This window comes from Rhipicephalus sanguineus, chromosome 2 (genome assembly GCF_013339695.2).
Source record: "Rhipicephalus sanguineus isolate Rsan-2018 chromosome 2, BIME_Rsan_1.4, whole genome shotgun sequence".
Taxonomy (NCBI): domain Eukaryota; kingdom Metazoa; phylum Arthropoda; class Arachnida; order Ixodida; family Ixodidae; genus Rhipicephalus; species Rhipicephalus sanguineus.
In genome coordinates this window covers 158,455,550-158,477,610 of record NC_051177.1, presented here as the reverse complement: position 1 = coordinate 158,477,610, position 22,061 = coordinate 158,455,550, and the positions used below count along the sequence as shown (strand labels likewise).

The window sequence follows — 22,061 nt, the reverse complement described above, 5'->3', positions numbered from 1 at the left end:
ACGTGCGTTGCAGGTTTTCGGCGTTGGCAATCGAGGCAGGAGCGAACGAACTTCTGCACGTAGCGGTACATCTGACGCCAGAAGTATCGTTGTCGAATGCGGTGGTAAGTTTTGGATACCCCAGAGTGCGCGCATTGCGGGTCAGAGTGGAAGGCATCGCATATTTGAGAACGCAGACTGCGGGGTATCACTAGTAGCCACTGGCGGCCGTCGGCGTTGTAATTCCGTCGGTGCAGGAGGTCGTCACGAACGGCGAAATGGTGGGCTTGACGACGCAACGCGCGAGTGGATGGTGTTGCCGACGGATCAGAGAGCAAGTCGATCAGCGACGTGATCCATTTATCCTTGCGCTGTTCGGTAGCGATGGTGTGAACGTTGATTGAAGCAACAGCCATGTGAGGTACTGAGCAGGGGGCATTGTCGTCAGGCAAGGGGGAGCGCGAGAGGGCGTCGGCGTCAGCATGCTGGCGTCCGTTGCGGTACAGCACGCGGATGTCGTAGTCCTGCAGGCGAAGTGCCCAGCGCGCGAGACGGCCTGAGGTATCCTTCAATGACGACAGCCAGCATAGTGCATGATGGTCGGTGACATCAAATGGGCGACCATACAAATAAGGTCGAAACTTTGTAAGGGCCCATATGATCGCCAGGCACTCTTTTTCCGAGACTGAGTAATTGGTCTCGGCTCTGGTAAGCGTACGGCTTGCGTACGCCACGACGTATTCGGGGAACCTTGGTTTCCGCTGCGCAAGGACAGCGCCGAGGCCCACACCGCTGGCGTCCGTGTGTACCTCCGTTGGGGCCGTAGGATCGTAGTGGCGAAGTATTGGAGGAGACGTCAACACACCACGGAGCTTTGTGAACGCGTAGTCACACTCGGACGACCACGAATCTAGGGGTCCGTTACTTCCAAGGAGCTTCGTCAGCGGCGATATGATGGTGGCAATGTTTCGTATGAAGCGTCGAAATTACGAACACAGTCCTACGAAACTGCGCAGTTCTTTTAGGGACGTAGGTTTGGGAAATTCGGCCACGGCCCGAAGCTTGGCCGGATCGGGAAGGATTCCATCCTTGGACGCGACGTAGCCGAGGATTGTCAGCTGCCGTGCTGCAAATCGGCACTTCTTCAGATTCAGTTGGAGGCCGGCGTTGCGCAAACGCGTCAAAACATGCCGCAGACGTTGGAGATGCGTGGAGAAGTCCGGAGCGAAAACCACGACGTCGTCCAGGTAACACAAGCACGTGTGCCATTTCAAGTTGCGCAGAACGATGTCCATCATGCGCTCGAAGGTCGCGGGCGCATTACACAGACCAAACGGCATGACGTTGAACTCGTACAAGCCGTCAGGCGTGACAAAGGCTGTCTTCGGTCGAGCGTCATCCGCCATGGGTACTTGCCAGTACCCCGAGCGCAAATCAAGAGACGAAAAGAATTCGGCTCCTTGCAGGCTGTCAATTGCGTCGTCGATTCGCGGCAGCGGATAAACATCCTTACGAGTGATGTTGTTGAGCCGTCGGTAGTCCACACAGAACCGCACGGAACCGTCCTTCTTCGCAACGAGAACAACGGGAGACGCCCATGGGCTGTCCGAGGGCCGAATAACGTCGCGTCGAAGCATATCGTCGACTTGCTCATTAATGACCTGCCGTTCTGCGGGAGACACGCGATATAAACGTTGCCGCAGTGGTGGTTGGGCGCCGGTGTCGATGCGATGCGTAACAGCGGAAGTGCGGCCGAGAGAAGTTTGCCCGACATCGAAAGAAGAACGAAATTCTTTCAGTAGGCACAGAAGTTGGGAACGCTGGACCGATGTGAGGTCGTCAGCAATGGAGGACCTAAACACATCAGCAGGTGACGAATCGGACGCGGAAACAGTACTGAGCGTACCGGAACTGGGACAGTGCTTGTCATCGGGTGCGTCCATAACTTGTGCGTCTTCGAGGGGTTCCACTCTGCCAAGACACTCCATTCGCACCAACGTAACAATGTATGGAGATGGGTTGTGAACAAAAATAGCGGTAATGCCCTGAGTGACCTGGACGGTCGCGAAAGGTACCAGCAAGCCTCTCCTTGTGCAAACATGGTCCGATGGCGAAATGAGTGCAATGGTGTCGGAGAGACCGGCGCAGTCGACTGACACAGCCGTCGACGAGTTTGGAGGCACTTTGGTATCGTCTTTGACGAGGATCTTGCTCGCTACCGATGAAGTATCTGCCGGCGTCAGATCTGAGAACGGGGAGAGTTCGATTTCGGCTTGTGCGCAAGGAATTACGGCGTCGTGGAGGGAGACAAAATTCCATCCCAGGATGACGTCGTGAGAGCATGCAGCAATTATAATGAACTCGACGTCGTACACAGGGTTGCCACTCACTTTCGAGTAAATGTCGCCAAATGGCGAGCAAAAAGTCGCCAAAAGTCGCCATTTTTTTACAAACCTCGCCAAAAGAGTCGCCATTCTAGATATGTGCGTCATACCTAGTAATAAAAATTTCCTCTCACGTATAGCCCCATAGAATACAGTACCATCCAAGACCCTTAAATTACATTGACGTTTCTCAATGCCAGTCGTATTGCCCGCTTCACCATGGGAGTGCATGGTGCTGCTTCTCCGACTAGCCGCAAGATGTGTGTGGTGGCGCAAGGGTGAATGAATGAAATGCTCATGATATCCTTCCATCCCTGTCCGCTCGTTTCAATGGTAAAAGTGTCGTAAACCTTGGGAGAAAACCTTGAAAGCGTTGTTTGCAGACAGATTTACGTACCCTTATATGAATTAAAATTATTATAAAAGGTTTGTTGAAGGTAACACGACAGAAGTCTTACAGGAACCGATCATTAGTGGGTCTTACACCTTTTCAGTGCGAACTAATATGACACCGGACGCTACCGACCTTTTCTTACAGTCACTTATATCTACACGCGTCAATCCCATGCGTTATTAATGAACAGGTAGGCAATGTAAAATGTTGTATAGCAATTGTTGTTATTGCACACGCTCACCGAGAACAATGGAAAATGCCTCAATAAATATTTTTTTATTGCACAAATAGCCGCCTCTCTTCGCTATTCCCAAACAGTCTTTACCAGCTGAACTGGGGGTACTGCAACAGTGAATAAGTCGCCAAGCTATTCAGAACAGTTGGAGCATCGGCGGTACAAATGGTCGGAACACGCGGCCAACCCGTCGCCTAGCCCCTTCAGAAGCGAAACTTTTGAGAAGCTTAAAGCGCCGAAAGCTATTAACTTACAGTCAAACACTGTCTCCTCGCGGTTTACATTTTGCTAGAATGTCTCTGGGGGACGTTCCCGTGCCTCCTGCTTCTAGATGAATTGAGGAGATACACACGAGTTACAGGACGGACATAAGGAATGACGCGTAGTGTGCACACTCTACTGTTAGGTCTACAGCCAAGGAAAAATGCAGACAGTGTTGCCGCTCATTCGTTGCGAAGACACGGAGCTTAGGATGTATAACTCAGTGGAGACCTAAGCCGAAAATCGCCAAAAATTCGCCATGTCGCCATTCATAATTTTAGGTCGCCACGGGCCCCTCAAAGTCGCCAATTTGGCGAAAAGTAGCCACCATTGGCAACCCTGGTCGTACAGAACGTCCTGAATGACGACGCGAGCTGTGCATATTGCTGTAGGATGAATACTCTGGGAGCTGGCTGTACGGAGAGACATCCCAGACAGTGGCGTCCTCACTTTTCGTAGTAATCGGCTCAATTTTTGGTCCATAACGGATACGGCGGCTCCAGTGTCGACAAGGGCAGATGCGGGAACACCGTCGACAAACACGTCTATCACGTTCGATGGGCTTCGCTGAGGGCTTTCGCAGTTCGATAGCGTCGCAGCCCTTGCCTCCTGGACTGCGACGACTAGTTTTCCTGGTCGCGTGCGACCGGACGTGGGCGCATCGGCGACAGTGAGCGACGTCGTGGAGACGGAGAGCGCCGAGCAGATGGAGCCTGGCGTGACGTCGGCGACAGAGGCGTAGGTGGGGCGTAAAATGTGCTGTTTGACTGGCTGGTGGCGGGCGACACGACTTGAGGCGGTTGGACGCGATTGCAGTAACGCGCCACGTGGCCGGCGTAACCACATGCGAAGCATATGGGGCGGTTGTCACGTGTGCGCCATCGGTTTGCTGGAGCAGGGCCCGCCCATGGCTCAGGACGTGATTGACGGGGTGGCGACTGGTAGGGCTGCATCGTTGGCTGCAGTCGTGGCCTCTGCATGACGTCGGCGTAGGTAGCCGGCACAGCCGCTTCGAAGGACTGATGTCTAGCGGCGGCTTCGGCGTAACTGTGTGGGGCAGCCGTAGGTACTACTGGGGACGTCCTGGCGACAACTTGGGCGTAACTGAGTGGTGCAGGAGCTGGATGGTGCTGGTGGTACTCAGGCATGACCTCCGCGATTTCCTGCTCAATCGCTCGAGGGAGGGGAGGGAGAAGAGTGGTTGACGGCTGTTGAACGTACTGAGGTTGAGCAAAGTCCAGCAGAGAGAACTGGCGCGCAATTTCCTCGCGCACGAATGACTTCACCTCCGCGAGCAAGGCGGAGTGGTCGGATATGGTCGACAAGCCAGCGAGCTCGGCGTCGCGGGATGGAGAGCGACGGGTCATCGACCGCTGCCGGCGCAGCTCCTCGTAGTTCTGGCAGAGGGTGATGACCTCGGCCACTGTGCTGGGGTTTTTGGCGAGCAGCATCGTGAAGGCATCGTCGTCGATGCCTTTCATAATGTGCCTCATCTTGTCAGATTCCGACATGGTCGCGTCGGCTTTCTTACACAAATCCAGGATGTCTTCAATGTAGCTGGTAAAGGTTTCGCCGGCCTGCTGAGCTCGTTCTCGCAAACGCTGTTCGGCCTGCAGCTTACGAACGGCAGGGCGGCCAAACACGTTGATGATGGCGGTCTTGAAGTCGGACCACGTCGTAAAATCGGATGCGTGGTTGTTGTACCACAGGCCGGCCACACCCGCGAGGTGGAAAGCCAAATTGGTCAATTTTCCCGCCTCGTCCCATTTATTGGGGACACTCACGCGTTCATAGATCGCGAGCCAGTCCTCCACGTCGGTCCCATCTGCGCCAGTGAAGACTGGGGGGTCGCGGATACGAGGGACACCGGGACATGAGGTCGGTGTAGGCGCAGGCGTCTGCTGGGCGGCGTCTTGAGGCATGGTAGCTGGTAGGGTACGGGATCGAAGCTCCAGAGGCATCGAATGGGAGCACAGCACTCTCCACCAATTTGTTAAGCGGTTTATTGGACGGGACTCGGCGACAATTCGCTATGGCGACAGTCAGGGCAAGAGCACGGGCTCCGAGAGCGAGCGGCGTTTATAAGAGGACGACGCACTAGGAGCCGCTGGAGAACGCAACCGTTAAACAGTACGAATTGCTTCGCCACAATATATATATATATATATATATACCAAGCTTTCTGAGTTCAGCTCTTTTTTAGGCGCTTATCATTTCTTGCGAAGCTTCATCCCCTCACTAGGCTTCACGAGCAGCTGTGGAGGGTGGGCGCGGAAGACGTGAGGCGTGACAATTGACGAAAGGAATGTACTCACTTATTGTGTCCAAGCTTAAGGAATGTACTCACTTATTGTGTCCAAGCTTCAGTAACATGTGAGGAGCGGGGAGCCGGAGAAATGGACCTCGACGATGGACGACAAAAATGTACTTCATGTGTCCGCCTGGACGATCATGTATATCTGCATATTTTTATTTTGTTCGCCTTTTTCTTTGTTTTTCTTTTGCAGAAAATACGTGTTGTTCGCCGGCGTCGGGTAGTAGTAGAGTAAAGTGATGCATGGCTGCGCCCTAACACACCACGAGGTGGCGACGTTAGCCAAAACCGCGCTCATAGGATCCATCTAGAAATAGCTCTGCGACGCTCGCCTGGCTGGCACGCCACGTTCCCCGCTCGCACGGTGAGCAATAACGGTGAGACTGCAGGGGCGACACAACGCGCGTCGCGTCTTGCGTGGCGTTTCTAGCCCGGCCGTGGTGCGATCTTTCTGCAAGATCCTTAACATTCCGCGGGATGGCGACATTACCCAACACCCTCTTCTGCCTTAGCCCAAGCTCAGTAAAGAAGCTCAGTGTCTAATAACCGACGCTCTTCTGGCTGTCACACCACTTCCTCTGATTACGCTCTCCCCGTGCGAATGAAACAGCCTGACCAACACTAGCAACGGCGCATTGCCGAAGCCAATCTCGGAGGCCACATGGAATGTATATTTGTAAAATTCAGCACGAACAGGCAGGAGCACAAGACGAAGAGGACGTTGTAGTCTTTTGCTCCGTTCTGTTGGCGCTGACATTTTACAAACATGCATCGTTTTCAACTAGCCCATCTCTATATCTTAATGAGTAATACATCATGCCACTAGCGACTACTGACTGCGAGCGTTTCGCTCGTCTCAGCGCGGCGGAGGCTTGCGCTACAATATTGTAGAAAACTGCATGGTCGGTGAAATGCAGCGTCCACGATGATTTGATGTAGTGACGACGCAGTTACGCGATGCGCCGTTCGCGTCAGCGCGTGACGCCTCCTCGCGAGCGTAGGGCCGCTTCCTAGTGGACGAACAGTGATTCTGCGCCACCTACAGCTTCGGGTGCACTGGCAACGACTACTACAGAGCGAACACCTTGCCATGTCTCTCCTCAACTGACGACGCTTTGAATAAGTGCACATCGTGTCGGTCTTTATTATGTGCATGTTGATGACCGGAATTCATCGTATACTGTGTCTAGGTAGTACGTTAGCTACTACAGCTACCACACACGTTTAATAATGTTCACGGGCGTTAGTAGTCGGATTGGAAATGTGCCACCAGACGTCCACGTGGGTGCGTCCACATCAAGTGGTGCCATAGCTGCCAAACACCAATACGCATTGCGGAAGCTTTTGTATGTCAACGTATAATAAACTTTCAGACACTTCTGCGAAGACACATTTCACTTTCGGGTTATACCGACTCCAATGATGAAGGGTCAACCATGTCTTTTTTTTTCAAAATAGCTATGCACTTTTAAACCGTAGACGGAACTGTGTAGTAATGTATACGCGTTGTGTTGTACTGTGTTTCTCAACCCGTGTTTATATTAGAAATGGCCACTTGAGCTTCCCTATATATTTAGCAAAATATGTATATCAACTAAATAACGAATGTTGTTAATCTCGTCATACAGCGACGCTGGTGCTCGACCACCCTGTTAATGACAATGTACCAAAACAAGAACCACAGCTGAGTTTTCAGGCAGATAAGTTCTAATAGCTACAACATGCAGTCAAGCGTGATAACGGCCCTCTGAAGGACGCGTAGTTTTTCAAATTTTGTGCGCAACGTACCAGTTTGGGCGCTGCATAAAGTGCGTGCGCCAGTATTTCACAATGCACACACACGTCTGCAGATTTGCGAAAGCTACTTACATGGTATGCTATTGGTGCGTCATCCTTTGTTGAGTAAATAAGAAAGTCTTCTGGCAAGACACTACTTTTACTCAGTTTGAGCGTTATATCGTCATTTATCTTAAGCAGCTTTCGGCCATCTTCAGCTCGACTCTCCAACATTCTTGGATAAACGATTGTTGCTGTTGGAAATAGACTTTCTTTAGTGTCGACTACATAAAGAGCAGTGAGAAATTTGCGGAACGTGACAGTATCAAATGACATGACGCACAGTATATTGATACAAAAAAGACATCCAAAAGCAATGCTTCATATGGTATTGATAGATTACTGGCTGCCCTTTCCCACTCGCATTCGACCATTCGAGACACACTGAATAACCTTACAGACACGGGTTAGAGAAAACACACGATGGTAACCATGTAGAAGATTTACGTTTATTATCAGGTCGATCTTATTTACTGTTTTCGTTCTTGAAGAGGAGAATGCGCTCATGAGGCAAATTACAAGATAAAATTATAAAAACGCATTGATGTCTCGACATTTCTGTGTTAATATTCGATTTACTAACTGAAAAGTCAAATGTATAGAGATCGAAAACAAGATTAGGTAGAAACAAAATATTTCAGTTTACAAAAGCAAGATAAAAACTGATCGTTACCTTTTGCGCCATGATTTAATGTAGCAAATACGACTAAGCCGAAAAAAATGCACTGCATTATTGTTGATTCCGTAGAGTTCACTGTTCCCGAAAGTGGCTGAGCTTGTTTTATAGCTACTCAGAAAGTCATTTGGCTACAGCTGGAGTTTCATGGCTTTTCAGAAAACGAACCTGACTGTATTTGCTGCCTCTCAAGATGACCTCCATTTATATTTTTATGAAAACAACACAATAGCACTGATATCGGTCACAGCATGCTTACGGAAAAAGGGCAGTGTCCCAATAAATGGTATTAAGTGACACTGCAAGACAATCATAAGACACGTATCAATAGGTATCAATATTTCAGTATGCTACTGTGAAGCCAATACAGTCACTAATACGTTTGAACTGCCATTCAGACTTAAGAAGAAACGATTTGTAACAGTGGACTTCATGAACTAAGCACGTGCTGTTCTTTCTGTGGAACCTACGTAAATGACATCTTACGTCAAGAAATGAGTCAGTTTACGTGAACTTTTCATAAGTTTTCCTCGTACGCAAGTATGACGTTTTTTTCTTCCGCCTGCAGAAACGTGTGAAAGCATTTGATATGTCTCTTTCTAATGTGTATCCGCGATGCTAAGCAAAAATAAAAGCGCCTACTTTGCGGTCATTATGAATTATGAAAGCCACATAGGAAATGTGGCTTTCATAATTATGAACCAGTTGAAGAAATTATCTTAAAAACGGCGACTCAGTTCACTTTAATAAACTATTTTAATCTTAGACTCTTCTGGGCCGTTCTCACAATTCTGTGATACATCAATAGTGAGCCAAAATTGTACGCACGGCGCTTACCAAAGATAGATCTTCATTTTGGTCGTACGCGAGATTCAAGAGAGAATACACAGCGCATAGTATAGCCCACAAAAATAAAACTCTCAGAAAGTTGCGCACCCCAATTCATTGCTCTTTTACTTGTGGTCATAATATGTCATATGCTGCACTTAACAAGCCTCATTTTGTTAATTGTAGAAATACGTGAAAATCTAATCTATATTCTCTAAATAATCATTTCACGTCTCTACGGCAGTGTCTACATTTCTATTATGCGGAGAAAATGGCGCAATAAGAAGGTTAGGTCAACTCTTACCTGAAATGAATATATGATTCATGTATTTGTCAAGAAAATACTAGGCTCCTAAAAAATGAAGAAAGATACATTACAAATAAGTGAAGGACATTCAAAGGTTTTCCTCAAAATTAGTCAATGTAGCTTTGTGATGAACTGAGGTATACGTAACGCGTTTGAAGTAATCGACTACTTGTAATCATTTACATTTTTCAATAATTTTGTAATACAATCGATCATTTTTGCGAAACTAACCTTCTGGGAAATTCAATCACATTTTCTGGTAATTGATCACTGGTAATTATTTCCTTTCTTTTCAAAATCATGTTGCAACCGGACATCTACGACATTTCTCGTCGCGAAAAATATGCGACCGCTCTGTAGGGATCCCCCGTCCTGTCAGACGGGGAGTGCCTACAAAACCTACTTTTTTCTAATTTTCCTTGGCCTTGTCTGCAACGCCTTGCCCGAGTGACAGCAACAGCGAAGCGCGACGTGCCCTTCATAGAAGAGGCGGGCACAGCAACGAAGCACTGCGCAACTATGAGCTGGTGTGCAAACTGTTCCTATACGTTATATAGTTTAAGAAGTTGGGCCCCAAGGAGCTTGGCGACCCAAGAAGTTTGCGAGCCACCAAGGCGCATGCGCAGAACCCAAGCCACTCTTGGGCCCTTGCGTTCGCGTTGTCTTAAAGCGCTTTGGGTCGCTGGCAAGACGACGCAGACGCAGTGCGAGCCATGACGCAGTGTGGCCCGCGTATTGCATTATTTTATTTTGCCACGCGTGGCACCCCGTGCGTTTGACCAATGCCACCTGCGTTTGACCGAATTCTCAAACTCAGAAGAGCACCCTACCAAAAGAAGTTCAATGACCCAGTGTTTTTTATACCGCCCTTTCCGCCGGAGCATACATTCAGAGAGTGTTCAGTGTAGCTGTTGACATCTTAACGAGGAAACATGGAAGAATCAGTGACGACAACGTTGAAAAACAAGTCCTGTACAAAGTTAACAACGTGTAACGCTATATCACAGAAAAGCATCCCAGCCTTCACTCAAGCCTCCAGCCTTTCCTGTATCGTGCTATCCAGGGTAGTTTGTTGTATACCTTAAACTTGTGGTATTGTTGCGGCAATAACTTTTTGAAAAAAAGCAACGCAAGAGTAATCGATTACATTTCTTTAGTTGATCAGTTACTTTTTTGGGGATGTAGGCTAATTGACCACTATAATCAATTACATTTCAAAGGATGTAATTGTAACTCTAATCGGTAACTTATTTTCTGTAAGGTGTACAAGTCTCGTGCTGACCAAGAAAATTTGTAACACTGTGTTAGAACATGCAGCCTCATGAATACCGAAACAAATCATATTTTTACAGTGGTATACGGCTTCACTAAATGTGCATCCTAGTGGCGCGAATTCCGAAACATGGCAACGTGTAGCCTAATTGTACGTTTCACAATCGTAGGCACTTTTAGCTGGGCATTTACGATCCGCTCCTGTCAGACCGGCGAATGCACACGAACACGTAGAAGGATCTGTAGTGCGCGTGACTCAACACAGAAACAAGTTGAAAGAACTGTAGTTTGCGTGCGCAGAACGATCATGCGACTGGCGGAATGTAGAATGCATCTCTCGCTCCGCTCGTGAAGCCAACTGACCGGAGCGTGAAGCTGAGTCCAATTGGTTTCGCCGTCGTTTTGCAGCCAAGCTCACCGCGTCTGGGCAAGACGCGCTCGTTGAAAACACGAAATTCATGCAGTACCTTGCACTCTCTCCAGACGCTGCATCTGGGAAGGTCTGAGCGTAAGCGACGCTCAGCTAACAGAGCCTAGTGTCTTATAATCAGTGTAGCGCTGCGCCAGCCTTCGCGAAATATGAGTGCCGCATGGTTTGAGGCGTGAGAACCGCGAGAAAAACAGAAGGCTCTGACCACGGCCACGCTGCACGCACCAGCCGCAGCGATTCCATTTCGTTTCCACGCTTTCTTCATTATAAAGCAGTGACGAGGGTGCGGCCATGTCGGCCGACGTCAACTCGCACCTCTACATTGGGTGATCGTGATCAGAAGAACAAACGACAAGCGTTTCCCTCGCTATCTTCTAGAGGAAGGCAGAATGTGGAGTTGAAATAATGTTGGAGGGAGCACACTTATGAAGCATTGGGATTTCTATCTGCGCGAGGCATGGGTGGGCAGTAGGTGCATAGGTGAACGTGGGCTACGCACGTCTTGCGCGCGATTTCTCGTCATCCGCGGTGAGCGATTCGCCTTGTAATGTCGAAATTTAGCGCATCCACACAAGGACTGGCAAGAATTTTAATTGCGGGAGAGTCGTTGTTGACTAGACGGCGAAATCATTGCCGCATTCATTCAGAACGTGGCTTTGCGTTCATCCATAAGAAAGGAGTGCGCTGCTGCGTCACGCTCTGTTGTGGTTGTAGGCACATTAGGTAAGTTTGAAGAGCTGTACTCAACCGTACATACCGTAGATTTTCCGTTAAAATTCTCCTCGGGAAATTTCGTAGGCTCGAGGTGGCAGTTATTCGGGCGCCCAACAGTTGTACGTCTGGCTGGGACAGTGTACATAACGACAACCTGTGCGCTGACAGATGCATAGTAAACCGTGACCGAAGAAGCATCGTAGCGTTAATATATTACCACGCCCGCTTCTTGTTTCATTTTGATGTATTCGGGTTTGAGCAGCAAGGACGGTTATCAACGCTCGACACTGACCGCGCCGCAGTGTTTGAGAAGCTTTGCGACTGTAGTAGATCGCTATGTTAACATTGCGCGCAGGACGCGAATAGTCTAGATTATTTCAGAGTTTGCGCGACCACCAGTTTTAAGACTGGAAAGTTTGATGCGTGATGTATAAAAGACGGCGCGCCCCAGCGATGAGCAGTTTTTCGACGGCCGACGTTCTGTTCGCCGCTATCAGTGTACTGTCGGCCGCAAAAGACTGCGGGATCTGCAGCCCGTGACGGAGCGACGGAAACCTGCATTGCTGCGTCACCTACCGTGACGCGGCGGGTGTTGAGGCTATCGGCCGCGGCCTCCGCGATTAGCTCCGGCAACGGCACGTCGTCTAAACGCGCCGTCGCTAATCGCCGAGGCCGATAGCCTCAACACCGGCCGCGTCACGGTAGGCGACGCAGCAATGCATTTTTCCGCCGCTCCGCCCCGCGCTGCTGATCCCGCAAACTTTTGCGGCCGACAGTACAGTGTGTATTGCTGTACTTTGACTTTCCGTTTCCCGGCCACAAGTTCGGCCCAATAAAGATGTTCATCTTCCACACGCCGACTGCTGCCTTCGTCGACGTCACGACCTCGTGACATCTGGTGGAGATGCTGGGTACGTTCATGTTCCGGACGCCCCCGTCAAGTCGTGAACCCAGCCCCGTTCATGTAGAATACACCGACACAATTGCGGACAGTCGAGCAAGCCGTAGACTGAAAGGGCTACCCCCTCAATTTGGACTCCTACCGGACAAGCTAAGAGCCACGGCGACGAAGACAACAGGCACGATGACAGCCGTAGTGTGCCCTGCAGCTGTCGTGATGCAGCCGCCCAGAGAGCCACCGACCTTCCATGGACCGCCAAGCGATGACCCCGAAACCTGGCTCGAGACGTTCGAAAGGGTATCAACGTTCAACAACTGGCACTCCGAGGACAAGCTGCCCCACGTCTACTTTTTTTACCTTGAAGACGCGGCAGGGACTTGGTTCGAGAATTGGAGTCCACTCTTCGAACCTGGGACGTCTTTCGCAGCGCTTTCCTGATGGCGTTCGCAAGCGTCGTCTGAAAGGATAGGGCCGCAGTCTTGCTGGAGACATGGGTCCAACTTCCAAATGAAAGCGTGGCAATTTTTGCAGAGCAAAGGACCCGACTATTTCGCCACGCTGACCCGCCACGCTGACCACGCTGACCCAGAACAGCAAAGTCCCCTTCCTCATGTGAGGGGTAAAGCAAGAGCTTTTCGCTGGGCTGATGCGGCACCCACCCTGGACAGTCAAGAATTCGTCTCAGTAGCGAAAACGATTCACGCTGGAAAGGTGCACCCGCCAGTATAATCGCCAATCGAGTCAAGGCAGCCCAGCTTTTCATGCCGTCGGCTCCGACGTCCTGCGCGGAACGATCCGAGCGATCGTGCGGGAAGAACTGCGCAAGCTGTTAGCATCACCACAGCCTCAAGAGGACTCGATTGAAGACATCGTTCGAGCAGAAATCCAACAGTCCCTGGGCACCCTTGAACCGCCAGAGCATTAGCCGCAAGCTGTGAGGTACGCTGCTGCAGCCCGCCGCGACGCTCCCGCTCCGCGCCCACGTCATGACGCCACATTATCACTCTACCGTCACCAGACGCCGCCGCCACCACTGCCGTCATACCGTCCTCCTATTGGCCAGCGCTACGCACTAAGGAAAACCGACGTTTGGCGTGCCCCCGACAACCGCCCGCTCTGCTACCATTGCGGGGAAGCCGGCAACACCTACAGCCACAGCCAGTACCGTCAGATGGGCCTACGTGGCTTCGCCGTCAACGCACCGCGTCCACAGCGCGGCAAGCGACCACGCGACATCGCTGACTAGGCCACCACTGAATGGACACCTCGACATACGTCGCGTTCACCGTCGCCTGGAGGCTACCGGTCCCCTCAGCGAGGACAGTAGTATAGCGGCTCTTGCCGGGGCCGTTCGGTGAGCTCATATCCGCAAAACTAAGGGCAGCAACTGATGGAGATGGGGCTTGATGTAGGACGAACTACCGAAGATCCTCCGCCGCCAACGACGACGCCACGACGAAACTTTACGAACACGACGCAAACTAGAGGGTGCACTGACGACAAGAGCGTGCGGCCATAAGAATACCTAACGACGCAACGTGGAAGCACCGGAACAACCCGACGTAGCCGTGACCCGACGCCACGACCTAACTGCTACGCAAAACGACGAACTAGCGACCTCGACGTTCTTATCGTCGGCCACAGCATCATAGCTCTCGTCGACACTGGAGCCGACTATTCTGTCATCAGCGGACCGTTCGCCACGTAGCTGAAGAAAGTTAGGACAGCCTCGGAAGGCCCCGAAATCCGGACAACTGGAGGTCATCTAGTAACGCCGGAAGGTATGAGCACAGCTACACTTACCATTACCAACCACATTTATCCCGCGACCTTCGTAGTCCTGCAGCGTTGCTCGATAGATCTCATGCTTGGTATGGACTTCTTAAGCCTTCATGGTGCAGTCATTGGTCTTAGATCCAAGTTGATAACACTATCGACAGAAAAAGCTCTACCGCCGTACACGCCACCAGTCAAGCGCGCCTTGAATGTGCTGCAAGACCAGGTCACCATTCCCGCTCGCTCCAGCGTCATCATTTCTGTCGGCACTCAGAAATCAGCAGGCCTGGAGGGTGTCGTTCAGGGCGATCAGCACCTGCTTCTGAACCGTCAGATTTGCGTCGCAAAAGGCATAGCCGAGCTGCCCGATGGCAAATCAAAGGTAGTGCTGACAAAGTTCAGCAACGAATATAAGCACTTCAACATTGGTAGGATGGTCGCCTACATCGACCAATTCGTGGACGCTAGCAATGATTTCGCCCTCTTCGATGCTGCTGAACCTGCTTCGCAGGATCGCTGTCTGCAAGCAGATTTCGACGTGAACCCGACATTCTTGGAGACGTTTCGGCGCGCACACAAACAACGAAAACGAAAGGCGAGAAGACGAACGGGCGCGATCTCACAACCCGAGCCTCCCGTAGCACAAGCAAGACTAACTTAAAGCCCTGCTTCTGCAGTTCCAGGACTGCTTCTCGTCGTCGTCAAGAATTCGACAGACCCCAGTCGTGAAACATCGCAACATAACAGAACAAGGTGCCCGACCAATCCGTCAGAGCCCGTACAGAGTTCGACGCGAGAACGCGAGGCCGTGAAGAAACAGGTCGACGAAATGCTACGCGACATCATCCAGCCGTCGAAGAGTCCGTGGGCATCCCCGGTGGTGCTAGTAAAGAAGAAGGGTTCGAGTCTCCGTTTTTGCGTCCGTCAGCGTCGCCTGAACAAAGTCACGAAGACGTGTATTCCCTTCCCCGGATAGACGACGCCCTGGATCGATTACGCAGCGCAAAGTACTTTCGTCGAGGGACCTCAAGACCGGTTGCTGGCAAATAGAAGTCGACGAGAGAGACAGAGAAAAGACGGCCTTTAAAGCACCAGACGGTCTGTTCGAGTTCAAGGTCATGCCCTTTGGTCTTTGCGTGGCACCTGCGACTTTTCAATGGGTTATTGATGTAGTACTGGTCGGCTTGAAGTGGCAGACGTGCCTCGTGTACTTGGACAACGTCCTTGTGTTTTCCTCAAACTTCAACGAACACCTTTGGTGCCTTGAAGCTGTACTTCAAGCGCTCAAGACCTCCGGACTCACCCTGAAGCCTGAAAAGTGCCCCTTCGCGTACGAGGATCTCTTGTTTTTGGGTCCGTGATCAAGGTTGGTGTTCGCCCGGACCCGAGGAAAACAGCTGCCATCGCTGCCTTCCCACCACCCACCGACAAGAAGGCCGTATACCGTTTTCTCAGTTTGTGCGCCTACTACAGACGCTTCGTCAAGGACTTTTCACGAATAGCCGAGCCACTATCGCTCCTCACGAAGACCGACGTGCCATTCAAATGGGAAACGGCGGAAATAGAAGCATTTCAAGAAGTGAAACGACGCTTTCAGATGCCTGCGATACTAGCGCATTTCCACGAATACGCCAATACGGAAATCCACACTGATGCGAGCAGCGTAGGACTCGGCGCCATCCTTGTGCAGAAGACTGACGGACTGGAAAGAGTAATCAGTTATGCAAGCCGGTCGCTATCAAAGGCAGAAATCAGCTATTCCACAACAGAAAAGTTGTATCTGGCCATCATTTGGGCTACATCGAAGTTTCGCCCCTACCTCTACGGCCGGCCCTTCAAAGTAGTGAGCGACCATCACGCCTTGTGTTGGCTGGCTAACTTTAAGGACCCTTCAGGTCGCCTCGCACGGTGGCGCCTACGACTTCAAGAATTCAATATTACCGTGGTCTACTAGATCGGAAGAAAACACTCCGACGCTGTCTGCCTGTCTCGCGCCCCCGTCGACCCACCACCGCAAGATGACCAGGAGGATGGCTGCTACTTGGGAACCATAAATGCCGACGATTTCGCCGAACAACAGCGAGAGGACCCAGAACTCAGGGTCCTTGTGGAGTACCTCGAGGGCACGACCACCGTTGTTCTGAAGGTATTCACGTGGGGACTGAGGTCGTTTTTCTTGCGCAACGGTGTTCTCCTAACGAAGAACTTCCCGCCGCTTCGAGCCGATTGCCTTCTCGTGGTGTCCTCGACAATGCGACGAGAGGTCCTCCAGGCTCTGCACGACGACCCGACGTCTGGACACCTGGGAGTTTCTCGCATGCTCGCAAGAATGCAGGAAAACTACTACTGGCCGCGCCTTGTCGCCGACGTCACTCTTCACGTAAAGACCTGCCGGGTCTGTCAGCGACGCAAGAAACCGCCGACTAGGCCAGCCGGACTTCTGCAGCCTATCGAGCTACCTCGGCGGCTGTTCCAGCAAATCGGAATGGACTTACTGGGGCCGTTCCCGACTACCAATACCGGAAACAAATGGATCGTCGTAGCTACCGACTACCTCACCCGCTACGCCGAGACAAGGGCCCTGCCCAGAGGCAGCGCCTCCGAGGTGGCCACGTTCTTCATTGAGAACATTGTGCTTCGACATGGTGCCCCAGAGGTCCTCATCACAGACTGAGGTACTGCATTTACTGCTGACCTAAATCAGGCAATATTGAGATACAGCCAAAGAAGCCACCGCCGAACCACAGCGTATCACCCACAGACCAATGGCCTCCCCGAGCGGCTAAACAAAACCATCGCCGACATGCTGGCCATGTATGTCGACGTCGAACACAAGACGTGGGATGCCATCCTTCCGTATGTGACATTCGCATACAACACGGCCAGGGAAGAAACGACGCAAATGACGCCGTACAAGCTAGTCTAGGGAAGGAGCCCGGCAACGACGCTCGACGCAATGCTACCAACCACCACCGACGAAGACGATCTCGACGTCGCGGCTTATTTGCAGCGCGCCGAAGAAGCTCGACAGCTCGCCCACCTGCGCACCAAGAACCAGCAGCGAGCCGACACCCGTCACTATAATCTTCGACGACGCCACATGGAGTACTAACCCGGTGACAGTATGTGGGTCTGGACGCCGATATGTTGACGGACTTAGCGAGAAGCTTCTTCGACGATACTTGGGACCACACAATGTGCTCCGACCTCTCGGCGCCCTAGACTACGAGGTTATCCTGGACGACATTCCAAACTCTCAGCGGCACCGCGCACTTCCTGAAGTCGTCCATCTCGTGCGCCTTAAGCCGTTTTTTGCGCGCTAGCAAGCATGAGGACTGTATTTTTTGCTTCATTATTCCACTGTGTTTGTGTATGCACTTGTTTTTTCCCTTCTATGTTCTGTCACAAGCATCGGGACGATGCTTTTACAGCGAAAGCTGTTATGAGATCATTTCTCCGGCCGTAGTTTTCTGCCGCCGCCGCCGCCGCCGGTGTCCGTAACCAGTATCGCTCGAATAAGAAAAAAAACGAAATAAGAAAAAAAATCCAGGATGGAAAGAGGTTCGAACCTGGGCCCTCTGCGTGGGAGCTCAGTATTCAACCTCTGAGCCATGCCGGTTTTTTTTTTGCTTTATTCCCTGCTTCCAGACATAAACCACATCACAAACACATAGAATAAATAGCTTGAAACTGCTTTGCAAAAAGGTCCTACACAGGCTTCATGTCGGAAAGAAACCACATTAGCATATGCAATATAGCGTGGTAGAAAAGTGAAATAAGCACCAAGCGTCGCACAACGCGAATTCTGTAACCAGGCGTCACACAATGCGAATTGCGCAACGAGTTGATTGTTGAATGCTTCCAACCCATTACAAAGGACTCTGCCATAATTCTTCATCGTCATCAGGCACAGCATCAACAAAGTGCGCATAATGCCTCACATGCGTAGAGCAGGTACCAACGCTCTCCGTAGAATGACGAAAAATGGCACAGTGCCTGCTGCCCTACTTCTACAAAATTACAATGATTTATAGCGTAGTGGGTTCCTCACAGGTGGACTTGTATTGGTTTCCAAGGAAGCCCATAAGCGCATGATCCACTTCCTCGGGGTCTCAGTAAAGTTCTTCGCCCCCCCCCCCGTCTCTCTCCCACGTCAACGTATGTTATACAGCATGACGGGAGAGGGAAAGAGTGACCGGGCGTCACCCAATGCAAAATACATAACTGGTGGGCCGTTTAAAGATTCCAACCCATTACAAAGGGCTGAGCCATAATTCTTCATCGTCATCAGTCGTCGCGTCAACAAAGTGCACATAATGCCTTACAGACGTGTAGCTGGTGCCTCGCTTCTCCGCAGAATGACGAATAATGGCTTAGTAGGTGCTTCCCAACTTCACAAAAATTGTGATTTATGGCGTAGTGGGTACATTTCTAGTGTACTTGTATTGTAGCCCCAAGATCGAAAGCTTCTGCCCCTTTCACTTTTTTTAAGGAATGTTATTATAGTTATTATCTAATTTCTCTCTTTTTTAATTTTTTTTATTTTTTAGCAGGCGTTGTGTTAACCATTTACATTATAAAGTACAGTGTGGCCAATCCCCCTTGTGGGTATGAGCCAAGATCTAGGCGACAAGACAAGACAAGAGCTTAACGGCCTCTAGAAACGCTGCTCTTCCAGCTTTCGCTGTGACTGCGCTGCGGTTTCAGCGCAGGCCTGGCGTTTTTTTCAGAGGGGGCAATGCAACGCCCACTGCTTGTTTTATTTTGATGTATTCGGGTTTGACCAGCAAGGGACGGTTATCAACGCTCGACGCTGACCGCGCTGCATTGTTCGGGAAGCTTCGCGATTGTAGTAGATCGCTTTGTTAAGATTGCGCGCAGGACGCGAATAGACTATATTATTCAAGAGTTCGCGCTACCACTAGTGATAAGACTGGAAAGTTCTTTGCGTGATGTATAAAAGACGGCACGCGCCAGACATGAGTAGTTTTTCGACGTCCGGCGCTCTGTTCGGCGCTGTCACTGTACAGTGTGATTGCTGTAGTTTAACTTCCCCTTTGCCGCTCACAAGTTCGGCTAAATAAAGATTTTGGCCTGGGCTAAGGAACTTAAATTGCTGGTTGATAATTAAGTTTATTCCTCCTGCTCCACACGCCGACTGCTGCCTTCGTCGATATAACAACCTCGTGACATTTGGAGGGGCGGGAATATAGCGCAGTTCCTTTATCCACAGCATCGCCTTCGTCTAAACACTGTCCATGGAAATGCTTTACGCTACCGTTTTGGTAAGGCGGCTAGTCCGCACTGCAACAACCGTTGCTCAATCAAAACCATGCTATATATTTTGAGTGTCAAGCTTATACCGATGAGCGTGCGCACTATGAATATTGCATGCTTCTGATCCCACAATGATATTTAACATTAGACTGCTTTTTACGCCCTTTAGCCTGTCTCACGCAGTAGAGGGGTGCGTTAAAGTTTCTATTAACATATTTGTATAGTATCGTCACCTTGAGAAACCTTAGTTGTGCCTTGCCTGCTAGCGTCATTTACCTTTCATGTAGTGGAATTTATCACCTCATTGTAAAACAATGTGCACAATGCTATACTCTACCATCGTACGTACCCGTCCATGCCCCAGAAAACTGAGCACTTGATTTGTATGTTCCTTTTTGATTTTGACAATTTTACTTTATTTCACAGCGCCTCTCTGCTACCGTTTCTCTTTTCACTCCCGTTCCCCAGCCAGAGCCGCAAGTCAGTGATTTCTATCGCTAACTTACTACTCTGACGTTCTACTCTGACCTGGAGAAATGGCCTTCACCCTTACCATATGTGACACCGGCTCTGAGAATATTCTCAGTGACACGCGGATAGCTTTGCGGATGTTCGTCGATATGACAACCTCGTGACATTATGGAGGGGCGGGAATGATCGAAGTCCGTCGAATATTGATGAATGCCAGACAGATTTCCCAGGCTTTCCAGCCCATTTGGCCGAAGTACAAGGGTCATCTCGGGATACAACGAACTTACCAAGGCCTTGCGGTGCTACCCGCAGCCTAATGGTGATCTATGCAGAATTACAAAGCTACCTGGATGCAGATGCAAACTAATCCTTATCCAAATACTTTGCTATACCATCAAATCCATCCTGAGATCTATCATACCACTATCTTTAAGATCTGCCAGACATGTTTCGCTACGCTTAAGCATGTGCTCCGGGAATGCGAGACTAAAACCATTGGTATTAATCTCGATGTTCTCTCCGTGCGGTGTGAAGCCCCCGTGGAGCTCCAAGCCCGCCGATCAACTATGAGCAATGCAGCTGAGCCGCAAAGCGGTGGACAGGCAAGACCTTCACGCCCCAACAGGGGAGACCTGAGCCCGGGTCATTAATACGCAACGCAATGAATTGAATTCTTCTATACACCCACTGAAGGCTGTTGCCTGCTGCACCGACAAAAGATATAAAAGAGTGCTATTTATTGCTTTAACTCCTTGGCTTAAAATTATGCAGTTGGTTTTCCAAGCTTTTCTTTCACCAGTGCGCCCATTTCCCGATGTGTGACTCTGTGGGCTGAAAATTATATTTACAGTAGTAATAGAAATTAATTGCAAGACTCAAGTATCAAAACGGCAAGTTGGGCGAGTTGGTAGTTAAACATAGCTTGCTGAGGGCAGCGCGACCCGGACTGAGGACTGAGAGAGACGTACACAAACAAGCGCTGACTGACAACTGATTTTCTTTCTTGGGGAACTTAAACGCAGAAATTTGGTCTGTCTGTCTTTCTGTCTGTCTTTCTGTTTGTCGGCACGTCCCTCGATTCAGCCACTCGGCCAAAGTTGAACCACTTGCCCAAGGGCCAGCCGTCTTGAACTGGTACGGCTGTTCATACTTGTGAACGTTGTCGATCAAAAAGTAAATATCATGCATATCTGAGGTGCAACATCACTAGGTAAGTATTAGGTGGCGTGTTCCTTTAATAGAAAATGCATACGTACGTAATTTTAAGGACCCTAGTTTCTTAAGCTGCGCTGAAAATGCATAAGAATGGAAGCTTGAGCGAGTTGGTATGCGTTCATCTTTGTTGAAACGCGCTCACTAGACGACGACGAAGTAAAAGAAGGCACACGACAGGCGCTGCCTGTCCTGTGCCTTCTTTTACTTCGTCGTCGTCTAGTGAGCGCTGTTTCAACAAAGCTGAAAATGCGACTGCGCTGAAATTTGCCTTCCTCCGTGCCCTTCGCACGAGCTCATTGTTGTGTTTCGGTTTCGGTTCTGTATTGCACTGTACGAATGCCATGGGTTGCTGTTGAAAAACTTTAGTTTTCAGAAGGCCAAGAAGGTGAAAAAAGAATATTTAAAAAATGAAAAAGCAGCGTTGTGGGCGGCCTTCAGGCTGCCGGTTGTGGGCGCCGCTCTGGCGTTCCTGTTTTACCCAGGCGACGTGTAAATAAAAGAGTGTCTGGAGAGTACTCGTTGAGTGCGGACGTTTCTCTGCTTCAGCGCTTCGCGCCAATCCGCGTTTTCGGGCTGGCTGGCGTCCCCGCCGGTCGCGTTGGTCACCGCCGGTCTTCTCCTGCTGCTGCGCCGGGACTACCAGCACGCAACACAGCACTCATGTTTCCCGACGTATTGCCAGATGGCGTCCATATCTCACACAGCGCCTCTTCTATCGTCTTTACAAGACATTTGCAGCGAAGCACGCAGATACGCGGCCAATTTTTTCATCACACATGCAGTAAATAAGT

At 50.4% G+C, this 22,061-nt stretch overlaps 1 protein-coding gene across 1 annotated transcript in view; it reads right to left on the bottom strand.

Moving 5' to 3' along the window:
* Positions 1-8,153, bottom strand: part of LOC119382005 (metalloproteinase) — a 103,917-nt gene extending 95,764 nt beyond the window's left edge. Inside the window, exons 1-2 of the mRNA XM_049412972.1 lie at positions 8,077-8,153; positions 7,437-7,597 (exon numbers count right to left, since the gene is read on the bottom strand). Of these exons, the coding sequence (XP_049268929.1) occupies positions 7,437-7,597; positions 8,077-8,134 (219 nt within the window). The 5' untranslated portion in view covers positions 8,135-8,153. The remainder of the gene's footprint in view (positions 1-7,436; positions 7,598-8,076) is intronic.
* Between the last annotated feature and the right edge of the window lie 13,908 nt (positions 8,154-22,061).